Source organism: Branchiostoma floridae, chromosome 2, assembly GCF_000003815.2.
Source record: "Branchiostoma floridae strain S238N-H82 chromosome 2, Bfl_VNyyK, whole genome shotgun sequence".
Classification (NCBI taxonomy): Eukaryota; Metazoa; Chordata; class Leptocardii; order Amphioxiformes; family Branchiostomatidae; genus Branchiostoma; species Branchiostoma floridae.
The window spans coordinates 9,632,360-9,646,773 of NC_049980.1; the positions used below are offsets into that span (position 1 = coordinate 9,632,360).

The 14,414-nt window shown below is 42.3% G+C and overlaps 2 protein-coding genes across 2 annotated transcripts; one reads left to right on the plus strand and one right to left on the minus strand.

Annotated features, from left to right (window-relative positions):
• Positions 1 to 4,391: 4,391 nt before the first annotated feature.
• Positions 4,392 to 5,768, minus strand: LOC118409816 (alpha-2,8-sialyltransferase 8B-like). The gene is made up of 2 exons (XM_035811136.1): positions 5,095 to 5,768; positions 4,392 to 4,751 (listed from the first exon to the last, which is right to left on the minus strand). Exons 1-2 carry the CDS (start codon positions 5,760 to 5,762, stop codon positions 4,484 to 4,486), a joined length of 936 nt encoding a protein of 311 aa, XP_035667029.1. The 5' UTR covers positions 5,763 to 5,768; the 3' UTR covers positions 4,392 to 4,483.
• A 3,983-nt stretch (positions 5,769 to 9,751) lies between these two features.
• On the plus strand, positions 9,752 to 13,778 carry LOC118403308 (proton-coupled folate transporter-like). The gene is made up of 5 exons (XM_035801975.1): positions 9,752 to 10,112; positions 10,410 to 11,594; positions 11,947 to 12,084; positions 12,483 to 12,639; positions 13,453 to 13,778. The coding sequence occupies exons 2-5, from the start codon at positions 10,430 to 10,432 to the stop codon at positions 13,514 to 13,516; spliced, it is 1,524 nt and encodes a 507-aa protein (XP_035657868.1). The 5' UTR covers positions 9,752 to 10,112; positions 10,410 to 10,429; the 3' UTR covers positions 13,517 to 13,778.
• Positions 13,779 to 14,414: the final 636 nt, after the last annotated feature.

Genomic DNA, 14,414 nt, shown 5'->3' on the forward strand with positions numbered 1-14,414 from the left:
TTACAGAGTTCGTAGACCTCAGGCCTGCATGAATGTATTGGGTTTCTGTAGACCTATTGTGTATTTTTGCCTTTTTGTCTGTGGTACGTGGTTGGAAAAATGAGCTTTTTACTGTGTTGGTTGTGCACCATGCAAAAGTCTGACTCTGAAATTCCATTTTCTGAATTTGTAAGTTTGGACAGGGATGAACATTACTTATTTTGGATTTCTTAAGTATGTAACCAACCACAGTACTTTGAAGTTGTTGAGACGCTACCTTTTTTTGTCTCAGATGGCCCATGCACATGTAGTTACTCTGTCACATGATATACTAATATCTTCCTATTTCAATGTACTGACCTAATGCAGCTGCTAAGTCTCCTTGGTTTGTGTTCTTCCAATGATATTCATTAAAGATTTATTTCTGGGGTGTTATTCACTTGACATCGGAATGTTACTCGCATAATTTGACCAATGATACTTTTATCTGTAGTTCCATAGACATTAGACAACATGAATAGTGGTAGCCCCCATGCAGCAGCAACAGTTAGTCCCCAGGGTGGTATGATATTTTCATTCAATCCATCCAACCCAAACCTAAATCTCCTGTAGTATCTAAGCCAAATTTAACAGCATAATTTACTATGAAAAATGTCCTTGTCAATCCCATTTATAGATGGCAAGCTGCTGGCAATGGAAGCTTTGAAAAGTTCAGAAGCTGTTGTAGTCAAAGCAAACACCCAGCAAACATCCCCGCAAACCAATGAGCAGTTGCTTAGAAGGGGAATTTCATCATATATTTGCCGCGACAAAATGCAACAAACGATACTGAATTTAAAACAGAACAAAGCTAAGCCTCCACCACTTAACCCTGCCTGTACCATAGATTAAGCAGGCCCAAAAACCAAGCGAATATGACTAGCCCAAAACAACAAATTACCTACATGTATACAGTATCTGGCAGGCAACTGAGAAATCAGAACAAGTTCTCAGTGCCTAAAGCAAGAACTGAAAGACTGAGACAGTCCTTTGTGCACACAGCTGTCAGACTGTTCAATTACTCTACTGCTCAGTAATGTTACTGGGTCTCGCACTGGCCTCCCGGTTGGTTCACTTACTGACTCGTTTGTAACCTGCATTTGTCTATGCCATGTTTTTATTGATACCATTTGTAACAAATCGCACTTAATTCAGGAGGTCTGGAACCTCCTGCTCACGTGGATTTGTGTGTGTGCAAACAAATAAATCATCGTAAGTATGGAAATGGCATTACCAAAGAAACAAAAAGAAACACAGGACAAATCATACACATACCTTTCTCTTATGCCCACACTCTATACAGTTCTCCTGCACATTAGAAAATTGCATCTTCTTCTGTTTAAGTTCAAGTTCTTACGCATCATCTCACGCGTGTAACGGCCAAGGTGGGAGCTACTACGGCACTAACGTTGTCATGCTCCATAGGTACACAATGGAAAAGAACGGTAAATGGATTTGTGCTTTTGTGGCTCTTGTGGCGAAGTGCACAGAAGCATGTTTACACCACTTGTAACATGAGAGGTATGTTGACTCAGAAATTATTAGGCACCGACTTTGTACCCAGAGGCACTTCCGCCATCGAAAAAATCTGACATTCTCACGTCTGTCACAAAATGGCCGCCGTGTTGTTTGTTTTTAGTTAAAGTTCACTGAGCTGTAACATCCAAGTTTCCGAGTATTTCCTTGACTTTTTCTTCCTCGCAGCCATACTGTATATACACGTCGATAAAGGATAGACATCCAGGTAATACGCCAAATAGCTGTAACTTAAGCAGCTGGATATCATCATCTGGTGTATTTTGCCAGCCAGTAGGTACCCAGTATGAGTAATGAGGCTGTTTAACGTGGTCGAGGCACCTCCTCGAGCACGGGACCCCCGTTTTACGTCCCTCCCGGAAGACGATTTCGTGGAAACTTCGTGAGGCTACAGCAATCCGGACGTCCTTGGTTGGTCCCCCATCCAAGCACTGTCCGGACCGTCGCGTTGCTTAACTTCCGAGATCGAGGGATCGGGTGACCAACGCGCCACGCGGCCGTATATGATCAGATCTTGCTCATTAAAAAGGTATTGGATGCTACCTAAAACGTCTGACCTATTCCAAAATCATTTTCAGTTGCTTAATACTTAACAGCTTTTTGGTAACACTTACAGAATCCACATTGGCGTTGTACGATTAGTGTCGTTTACACCCTGTGCAAACAGCTATGGTTTCTGAAGACTTGAAAACAAGAGGCCGTGTCAGTTCAAGGTACATGTGCACGGGCAGGTGTTGACTGAGAGGTCTATGAACTGAACACAAACAAGTTTGCTGTTCAAAATGTCGACACGTACTAGTATGACCCACAAAAGCAAGAAGTACATGTGTAGTGAAGAGCTACACCAACCTTTATAAAGAGTTCTGGTTCCCAAACTGCTCAATGTGGACGGCTCCCACGATTTGTGGTAGTTGTCTACTTATCTATTTCCGGGAGATCAACATGGGGTTTTCCAAAACTCTGTATGACGACGTTTGTGACATCATAAGTCCCCTTTTGTCATCCATGTACTAGTATCCAGCACGTGTTACAAAAAGTGCCCCCTCCCCAAAATTCCGGGTTCAATATGGGGTTTTGCGATATTCGTCAGCGACATCTTTGACATTGTAGGTTTAAAATCCCCTTTGTCGTTCATGTATTCAGTACATGTTACGAAAAGGGTGCCCCAAAGATTACAAATAGCTTTGATTGATAAGTTGCCATCGTTTTGGCCAGGCTGTAATGCTGTTAGTTTAGAATTGTAATACTTCAAAACCCCACGAGGGACACCTTATCCAAAACTTGTTGGACCGGTGTTACAAACAGTGACGTGCCCGGGGTTACTTAAAGTTCAGACTTTTAAAGTATTTTAATACTTTTCCATTGATTTTTCTTCCTCTGACGACTTTCTTTATGAATGAACTGCACGTGCTGAACTGGTTAATGCAAATATAGAAACGTATCTACGGAGACAACACATTCTCATTTTGGGGTCAAAATAAAAACAAACCGATACCTAAAATTGTCTTTAACCCCTTTGCATTCATAGTTAGGATATAAAAGACCAGTTCTCCCAGATCACTTCAGTATCACTGACGAAAACTAGTGGATGCTAGTTGAAACGTCTGACCATTTTCAAAATCACATCTAGTTGCTTGAGTAACTGCTCTTTTGCTAACCGTTCTATAGTAAGGCCATGTTGATTTGATTATATGGATGACATCCTCCGGGGACTCCAAAACTGATGCGAGCGAGCGAATAAAAAAAAAAGTTTGGCCAAAAAAAAAGTTGCCTTCAGTATGAAATCAAGGTGGCCAGGAAGGTTGAACACACATAGTATGGTATACCATGATCCTCTGGACCTGAAATTTCTGTACTGGTACCTCCCCCAACCAACAATAGATTTTTTTCTTTCCGTCCTTTCACATCTTATTCTTTGACTTTAGATTCATTTTGGCATTCTATATATGGCATTTTTGGTATTCTATATATGGCATTAGTTATCTGTTTTCTGATACTTTTTTTTCAATCTACGGAATATTTGTGCTCATTTTACAGCTGCTTTGCACAATTTATTGTGTGGTCGAAAACTTTTTTTTTGTGGAAATGGCCGAAAATTGGTGCGAGCGCGGATGTCATCCATATAATCAAATCAACATGGCCTAAGTACAGAGTATTTCCTGCTGCCTACTCATCCCTCGTAGACACTGGGAGATACCATTATGGGAGATTGTGAACACAACACATTCTTTTTTTTGTGTATTTCATACTTGCGGGATCTAAGCGTAGACCTCTGTAGTCACAACAAACTTAGCTTTGATTCAATTACGGACCTTGCAAGCAACGCGTATGACTCAGTTGGATCACATTGCTAGTCTGGCTAACAAAATCCTGGTTAGCCTTGGAAGATCTCAGTGCTAACTAGTTAGACTGATTGCAGCGGGTATTACGGAAAGTGTTCTCCAAAGATTCCGGGAGTTCAATATGGGGTTCCAATATTCGTTAGCCACGTTTGTGGCATCGCAGGTCGTAGGTGTTCATATGTTCAGCGCATGTTAGAAAACAGTACAGCAAAGATTCCAAAGACGTGGCTAACGAATATTGGAAAACCCCATACTGAACTCCCAGAACCTTTGGGGAACACCTGCTGCAAACGCTGTAAATGCTGTTGACTTGCCATACTCAATGATGGTTGTCCATCATTGCTACCCTGGGGAGTGGACCTACAGCTTGTATGAAAAGATCTAAGAAACACAATGTATGACAATAACAATTCCACAAAGTACATTTTGTACAAAATGAAGGTATAGAATAAAGCTTAACATCCTAATTACTATAACAATAAGGGCTAACATAACTGAAGTTCTTTGATATTGTGTTACAATGGAATGTGCTAATCATTAGTTTGTTTTACATAACATTGAACAAATTGTTGTCCCCTAGATATCCTTCAGTCAGAATTACACTCGCCTATAACATGTCTGATTACTCCTTGATTGTGGAACTCCTGAAACATGGCGAACTCTTGGTCCATCTTGTGCCAGTGACCATATCCTCCTCTGTCATAGTAGTGGTAAGAGACGTTTCTGTTGTTGTATTTTTGTAGGGGGTAGTACCCGTACATGGAGATCCTGTCACAGAAGGTCGAGGCCAGGGCGAAGGTGTTCAGGCCCGTGGACGGGACTCTCCAACGTTTCCCGGCAAGTTTGCTGTACAAACTAGAAAATAATAGGTCATACAGTCAGTTATTTCATTTGAAATAACATATGAAACGATATCGACGTTTTCTTTTACACAACCAGTTAAGTCTCACCTACTTACGTTTGGATGCTTGTCAGACGTGTTCCTAAGAGCTTCTGACTAGAGTGCTGTTTCTCACCTCTGTAGGTGTCGCTTTTGCGGCGAGAACAAAATCCCAAACGAGGCTAAGTTTGTATCCCCCCCCCCCCTCGTCCCGGTTCTCACCGCAAAAGCGCTACCAGCATCACCAATGTCCTTCAGTGAGATGCGTCAATAATCCGTCATAACATAAAACAAATTCCAATAATTTAAACGACGTACCCTTTGTTGCCCATTGCAGACTGGTGTGAGAACGCTAGTGTAACGGGGATTTTGTTGTCTCTGATGACTCGATCTATGGCCTTGAGTTTACTGCGCCCGGGAGAGCCCACAGTGGAAAGTGAATAACTGAATATCATCCCTGGCGACTCACTCAGTCGGGTAAGGATAGCTTTTCTCACTGTCTTGTTCTTTGGTCCTAAGTTTGAGCAGACTTCCCACAGTTTTGCATGGTTTATCGTTGTGAGGTCGGTCTTCTTCCCAACATCGTTGGCGTACGAAGCAGTTGGCGGGAGGTTGTTCCGAATGACGAAGTCGTGAGCGTCTATCTCCGCACCACAGCCGCTGTTCAGCAGTATCCCTCCGTTCCCTACCACTGCGCATGTTCGATAATGATTGACATGTGTGTGCGTGACGTCACAGGGCACCCCTGCAGAGTTTAGAAGTGTGAATGTTGCCGGGTTGCACTTCTCCAAAAAGACGTCGATGTCATCGAAATCAATGATGTTCTTTCTTGGGTCGAAATACTCTCGTGTGATGTTTCTGTGTGGAAACATGTACAGTTCTGCTTTAGATGAGGGTAGTAACCTGCAAATATTGGCCATTGGTATCGTATCTAGATTTATTGATCGCAAATTATGAGGGGAGTCAAAAAGCAATGACAGGCTCATTTTTCACCGAATGAGGTGAAATTTGACACAAAGATAAAGGCATATATCCTCTTGAGATTGAATTATCTGGATTTGTTGTTTAGTGTTTTATGAGTGACTGAGTTGAAAACCAATGGCAATATGTTTTACTCCCCCTCGCAGGTTGCCGAGAAAGTCACCGTCTGTTTGTACATAACAAACGGGAGTACATTGACTGAACAAGGTGATATTATTTACTTGGCATCTACTGTAAACAAGTTGAAAGGCATTGTATCAGTGATGGCAATCGATGGCCTCCGTTGGTCAATATTGACCATGGTAAAACCCTAACAATCTGATTATAGTTGATATGTATATGAGACCATATGTTATGTATTTTATGTGAACTTGATAAAGGTTAATAAAGCTGAAAAAGTTCAACAGACTATATTTCATACTGCGGCAATCTTGGTTATACACGTTGCATATGCTTTTGTGTATCTATAATTGCAGAAGATACAGTACTGTAAATGCATTTAAGTTCGCAGGGATTTAATTTCGCGGTAGCGGGAAAAGGGGCTTTTCGCGGTGGATTTAAGTTCGCGGTTACACCATAGACTGCAGTCTAATACCATTATAGAAAAATATTCGCGGTGGTTTTAAGTTCGCGGTAAAGTGGTCACCGCGAAAACCGCGAATATTAATCCACCGCGAACATTTCTGCATTTACAGTATTGCGGGTGACTTTCATTACTTTTTTTTATATTTGCTTTTGGACAGATGGGGACAATTTGACACTACACTCAAGTTAGTAACTTATATTAACAGTGCCACATACACAGTACAGACAGAAGGTAGAGGTAGTCTTTTTACCTCCCCGGCCGAACTGGTACTAATTTTTACACCTAGGTGGAGTGAGGAAGGTCGTGTAAAGTGCCTTTCCCAACTTACTGGATTTGATGAATTCGTTCCATGTTGAAATGATCCTGTATCGTACTGGCGGTTTGATCTTGAGAGAGTGCTAGCCGGCTTGCGTATGGAGGAACTGCGTAAGTGTCGTTGACCCTGTGAGTCATCATCGTGGGTAGCTGGAACATGCCTGTCCATCTGTCCATCACACTGACCACCAGGAGCACGGTCGTGACAACCAACGCCAGGCACAGGACGATTTCTCTGTTCGTGGCCATGACTGTTCACCACTCTGAGAGGAAATAAACAAATAAACAACGTCGTATCATGTATGAGCCATACATTTGTTAATGAGATAATGGTATATATTTGAGTTTATATAAAAGATACTGATGGTGTGCAGACCTACAGGTAAATGCTCCCGCGGTATAACAATCCGTTTTGGTGACCGTCGTCTTTCACCTTCCTCAGGGCAATTCTAATTGGTTCGCCTTGTTCAGAAGCAATATGTGTCCCTGCTTACAGATGCGGTCACAAATGTACGTTATTCACATATATACAGAGATTGGTTGAAATGTTTACGATGCGTTACGTTTGTGACCCCATCTTTAAGCAGCGACATATAGTGTGAACCAGTCAGAATTGCTCTGAGGAGGTGACAGACGGTCACCAAAACGTCGGTGAAAATAAAGTTGTGGTTGTACGTAAAAGGTGACATACCAACGGTACCAACCTGAAGAAACTATTCACGGAGATTCATGTTAATCATTAATGATTTCCCTTGTCTGAGGTGAGATCTTTGCACAAGATCGAATTGAAGGCTAAAATTGTGTGGCTTTGAGATGCACTACCACCGGTACATAGCAACCACCGTTCAGCACATAAAACTTTTAACGTTAACTTATGATACTCGGTGTCCTATTCTACATTTAGTAATCGTTACAGTATACACATTTCTGCTGTCAAAATCACCCAGCGACCGGCTGCGCGGCAGTTAATGTTTTGCTATCTAAAAACACGGTCACACCCGTATGTTCCGACGCCCCTATGTTCCAAACTTCCGACAATCCCGTGGCCATAAAAGATATGATCTTAACCATAAGTACATAGGGATGTCGTAACGTATGGGCTTTGGGACATGCCCTGGTGACAGAATACTGGACTGTCCCCAAAACCACAAGCAGATTGACCTTTTGCACATTTCTTATCTGTGCACTTTGGACGATATCATCTGATGCAAGAGACAAGGCAAGTTTTTTTAAGGGAAATCCGGATACTAAAGGTAATCCGAACACTAATCAAACTTAGTAGATGGAAAATATACGTATTTGATGTATATGTAATTATCGGTAACGTACAACCGCCAACGGTGTAGTAAGTTAACAGCTACAAGTGTGGCCACTTGAAGTACAAATCACAGATTTTCATACAGAACAACAACAAAGACTACACAGTAGATTAGAGCTACATAACCTGACAAAGAAAGGAAGACAGGCAGTCAATGCAAAATCTAACTCAAAGCAAAGCTTTTGTGGTCGACAGGTAGCATCGTTGAATAACAGTTACGTCCACAATACGTTGTAAACTTAGGCTATCGTGCGCACGTGGATACAGCTACTGTACAGCTACTGTACTCAACCGTACGGTGCCTATACCAAATCGTGAATCACTATAGTTTGGTGACTTACTCTTTCGTGCCACTCAAAATGTGAACCGTCGATGACTCTCCATGTGAAGCTTGTGACACCAAAAGTTCTCATTCGCTTTGTTCCCTGAGAACCGCGAGCTCACCTCTCCTTTGTGTCAGGATAAAGGATTAATCATTGACATAACTACATATTTATTGAATGAGTTATATATACAAGTGGTGAGCACGCTTTAAGTTATGATGTTACAATTAAGATTCGGTGATAAAACAGTCGTGCAAAGTTCGAAATACCCAGTTGCCCAGTTGCACCGCACAATTTTTGTATGGCACAACTTATAAGTCATTGTAAAAAGTCACTGAAATGTTATTTTTCGCTAGCGAAAAGTGATTTTATGCCTACCTCAGAAGGTTCGTGCAATTAGACATCAGGACGCATCATTAACCGACACAATCAGGTTTTTGGCGGTAATACCAGAGATGATTTAATGAGATAAACATATGAGTCGGCACTCGTCTGACAACAGATAACACAACAGGGATACACACGGGTTGGCACACGCCTTTCGCATGGTAGTACAAATCGCCGTCTTAGGCATCCCACCTAGCGGACAAAGCGAAACATCGAAATTTCTGGGAACTCTGCCAAGACTGAAAATTGGGAAATTTCACTACAGACACACTATCTCTGGTATTTCGCCTTCGTTGTGAGAACTTGTGACTTACAATTGAGCAATATTCAGTGGATTAACAAGGCCTGACAATCTCAGAAATCCCGCATTGCGTTGTTGGACAAATTATTCTGGGGCGGGTGCCCCGGTACCTTGAAAATTTAGAAACGATTCGGCCCGGTCCGGCCTTACGTCTGACGATGTTGGAAATTTTTTAAAGATACAATTCCCTGACAAAATGGACATCCCGCGCCTTCTTGTGTGTCAGAGAGTTGTTGTCAGACAGTCAAACTTTATCCGCTACTTACGTACGTCAAGCCAAGGACGTCGGGATCATACGTTATGCAGGTAACCATGACATAGGGAACCCTCCTATCGGTGTCAGTAAAACGGACAGACCAGTCAGCGATCTGCCTATAGAATCAACTGTCGACTATTGAACTGGAAACTTGCTACGATCGGCAAGCAACAAAAACACAGACCGACAACCGACACAGTAAAACTTTTCACGCGGCCGGTCAAGATTTCAGCTGAGCGGACTGAAAAGAGATCCGCATGTAACGTTATATCGACTTTTCTGCAGGCCGCGTGTTCAATCAGTCAATCATTTTCATGGAGGTTCCTCATTGGTCCGTGTGGGCAAGCGAGTCTATATGCCAGGTTTTGATTACATATTTTCGCGGGCTTTTATGGGCCATAGTAACTCATTGCTCTAGATCTAACCGCCTGAGTCCGGCCTAGAATCGGTGTTTATTGTGTATGATGCCCCATCAATGATAAATGAGTTCTCTCTGATTAATTTCCCAAATTATCTATCTATTTGCATAATTTATGATCGGTAATGTTCTGCCCATCCTACATAACTTATGTCAACAAATGTTACATTACTTCATTCCCATTCAAACTGCGGAGAGATACTAGGATGACACATCCGTTCACATAGATTATGACTGCACAAACCATTTATATCGCCAGGGGGCATCCCTAATCAAAGCATAATTATGAACACAATGAGACTGAGTGTTCAAAGTCCAGCCTTCTCACGTCACATGACATCACCGTGAACATTGACCTAACCTGAACAACTTGCCGCCAAAAAGATATGTTCGTGAAACTTGGGGGACATACAAGTTCATCTACACAGGACTAAATCAACATTGACCCTCGGCAAGTATATAGCACAATTTTGGTATCTGTATCTGTATAGCCAGTACAACTTGGTTAAATGAAGTCAATGTAATGTTGCTATAGGTGCATATATGAAACAATATGGCGCAAGGAGGGACTGAGGACATTTTGTTTAGTTTTAAAAGAGTGCTGAGCGCTTGTCACCACTTGATGCCACAGACAGATCAGACGGTGACAATATTGACTTTAAAAGGTGTAAGCATATCTTAAGGTAAATCTTCCTTATCTTGTGCCTGACATTTGGTATTGTTTAATTTCCTGTCGTGTCCATTGCAGAGCCCTAATATTGATTGACGATGGCAGCTCCCAAGGACGAGACTCAAGCAATAAATCGCGTCTCAGGCGACTGTTCAGAAACACGCCCCCTTCTGGAGAAACACGAGAATGACAACCGATCTCCTAGCAGGTGGCGAGCCCCGATGGAGCCCCTCACTGTACTTGTTCTACTCGCCGGTTGCTTTCAGGACAGCGTGTATGAACAATACTTTTACTACTATCAGTGCAAGAGATATAACGTGACCTTCTCATTTGGTTCAAACGCCTCGAAGTGTGAGAACACGACAATTCCGGTACGCGAGAACCAAATAACGGCACAAGCCCAGGCCGCCAGAATGGCTCTTTACCACAATGTTGCCCTCTACTCTACCGTGTGCATTTCCTCCATTTTACTCGGAGTGTGGAGTGATCGGAGTCGCCGGAGAAAGATCGCCATCGTGCCTTCAGTCTTCGCGGGCATGGTTAAGGCTACCGTGTACCTACTCTTCATATCGCTTGATCTACCTTTTTACACATTTTTCCTCCCCGGTATTGTCCTCTCTGGCTCGCTGTGCTACTACTTTTCTGCTTTAGCTGGTATGTATGCCTACATGGCCGATATAACCTCTCCAAGTCAGCGCACGTTCCGTCTGGCGGTACTGTACATGTGCGAGGGGTTAGGAGCAGGTGCCGCAGCCTTTCTCTCTGGTTACTGGCTTGATCGGCAAAGATCGTTTACCAATCCAATATGGCTATCCCTTGGACTTTTCGGTTTCTGCTTCATTTACTCAGCTTTCTTAGTTCAAGATAACTCCCACGTGGAAGAAAAACCGTCTTTCTGTGCCCATCTCCGTAAAGTTGGGGGATTGTTCAAAGCAAGGTCCGGCTCTGACGACAAGCGGTGGAGACTGTGGTGCTATTATATCGGTCACCTTCTCGACATTTTTTCACAAGGCGGGTTCTCGGTCATTGCTATCCTGTACATGATGAACTCGCCCTTCTGTTGGGACCCCACGTCAGTTGGAACGTTCAGTGCCAGTATGAATGTGGGGACCACGGTCTTCAGTGCCGCCGGAATTCGGTTCTTCAGGCGCTGGATGGACGACCACTGGATAGCACAGATAGGGATGGCCTCCCATGTGCTTGGATGTGTCTTCATGGCGTTTGCTCCCTATTTTCCTAACACAAGGACAATTCTCTATTTTGGTGAGTGTATATAGTTACGTGAATATTGATGTATGTTGAACTTAAAGAAACATTGATATTTACTAATAGATTTGAAATTTTTACCATTACAATTTTGTGACCATCTATCCAATTTATTTAGGTCAAGAATATAAAAATTATGATACAGACATTTCTACTGATCGAGTCTCCATTCAGGCTTTGGTATGAATGATACATTTTTGTCCGTACAGCAAACGTACGATATCTGTCGTTTAACAAATGTACTTCAAACGTTTTATCATTTCATATGAAGACGTCACCGATTTGGAAGTCTCACTAAATTGAGAAGAAATCTCTTTTAAAATAGAAATATCAAACTGCGATGTGCTAGTTTGTGGTTCTTGCTATGATTACGAAACTTGCTACGCTTCTCCCTTTTCTCCAGTGCCATGTGTCATGATTCTCAACAAGATGCAGATATCTGTGCTGAGAGGCCGGATGTCACTGCTGGTGGACCGGGATCAACAAGGTATCTAACTACTTTTACTTTCTTTAAACTACTGATTCAGAACAAAAACATCAGCCTATACCCCTTCTTTAAATTTGCCATGCTGTTGATAAATAAAAATCCAAAGAAAAAAGCCACAGCCGTGATCAGGCGTATCCCATAATACATAGCACAAAGCTTTAAAAGTTGACAAGACATGTGAGGTCAAAGGTCAATTTGTATGCTGGGATACCATTTTTCACTCCTCTGGAAAAAGAATAAGCTAATTGATATTTCTAAAGTTTATATCAGTCCGAATCATGTTTATGCATTTGGTTATGCTATGTTTTAGTTTAATACGGTAAATCAAGCCCTCAAAAGCATATAAAACTCTGATTCGTCTATAGATATTTTTCACATAAATTTTGCCTCTGTCCTAGGGTTGATCTTCGCCCTGAGTTCCTGTGTGGCAGGTTTCCTGATCCTGTTGCAGTCCGTAGTGTTCCTGTCCGTGTACCGGGCCACCCTGCACTGGTTCCCGGGCTTCGGCTTCATCCTAGCCGCAGCGCTGGACGTCTTGGTCGCCGCTATGGTCGCGTAAGTACATGTATACATATTTCCATAAAGGTATCCATCCAGGTAATAGGATATGCCCAAAAGCAGTTACTCAAGCAACTGGATATGATTTTGGAAACGGTCAGACGTTTCAACTATAGCATCCACTAGATTTCGCCAGTGACACTTACGCTTTGTAGACGACAGTTCGTTCGTTCGTTCGTCCCATAGCCTTTTAATCAGCCGTAGGCTGATTATTTAGCCGTAGGGGCAGCACAACATTTTGTGCTGTATCAATAGGCATTTTAGTCCCCTGGCGGCGCCTATCTCCTCTCCGGGAAGACGACTTATTGCACGCAAAAACAGAGAGAAGCTGACCACATCAACAAGGTAGATAAGAACATCAAGTTCACCGAGGGGTACCCCTTGTATCCGGCAGTCCACCGGGACAAATTTGAAGCTTCGGAGCCCGGCCGGGGCCACATCCCTGACCGGCACTTGGGACCTAAATCTATGCATGAAAACGGAGTTCTAAAATCATTTGGAAATTGAAGACAATTATAAATTTACCAAAGAATATTATAAAGTTTCTTGCAAATTCATGCCCGTGGGCTAATTGCAGATAACATGAAAGATTCAAACAGTGTAAAAATCTATTGTACAAGTGCCTACTCTAGTCTTAAAGCTAACTCTTGATTTTCAGTTGATATTGGGTTCGACTTCTTTTTCGGAGAAAGTGGAAGACGAAAGATTCCACCTTTTCTATTATGTATGGTGTTTAACAGTGCCCGCATATAAACAGATCGGTGTTGGACAGTTGTCATAATAACGTTTCCTTGTTTCCATTCCAACTAGATTTCTCCACTGTCACTCAAGGGCGTCCGGTGAAACCAGTGTCAACGAGTCAAAAATCAACTGAGTACATATCTTATATCTGAATAGATAGGAAAATCACTTCAAGTAAAATAAAGTAATGAAATGTTTTGTGGAAGGTCATTGAATGCTTTCTTTAAATTATACATAATAAGGTTTGGAAAGTTGAATACAAGTGCTGCGCACGCTTTTCCTTTGGAACATGAAGATAGCTGGCATTGATTTTGTTTCTTTGTTGTCGTTCCATCTATATTGTTACGCTAATGATATCTAATCGGGTTCTGCTTAGAGACAATAAAACATAGTGAAATTAAAATCCAATGTTTTCTCTCATACTTCTTGTGTCATGTACACACTTCCACTCATGATCAATTTAAAGGAAAGGTGGAGATATGAAGAAGAAGCACATGTATGCGTTCGGTATTATACATAACATTAACAAACGTAGTGATGAATTTCACATTCGTCATTATGAAATCAAAAGAAAATGCATTGACGTATCAATCACACATGAATTACTACAACAACCTGACACTTTTGCTCCTACATCGGCAGCGTTTTTGGCTCAAGACCTAAAGGTCCCGAGTTCGCATCCTGCCGTGTCACCGATCTTGTGCCATTTGGAAAGACACTTTACACGACTTTAAGCCTTTTTTCTCTTCACTAAGTGGAAATTGAGAGACTTCCCACGGATAGAACGTGAAATGGAGGTCCCGTGTTTGAGGAGAGCCACACCTCACGCACGTTAAAGAACCCAACACCTTTCGAAAAGGAGTAGAGGCGAATCATTCTGTCTGGTGTTGTTGATTCACGTACAAATCACCCCAATGGAGGCCTGGTGAACCTCTGCCCATTATCAACGGACTGGAGATCTGGCGCATCCCTGTCTTGTAATCAGCTAATGAAAGGGTAAGTCACTAGTCTCTACCAGACTCCCGCCTGGC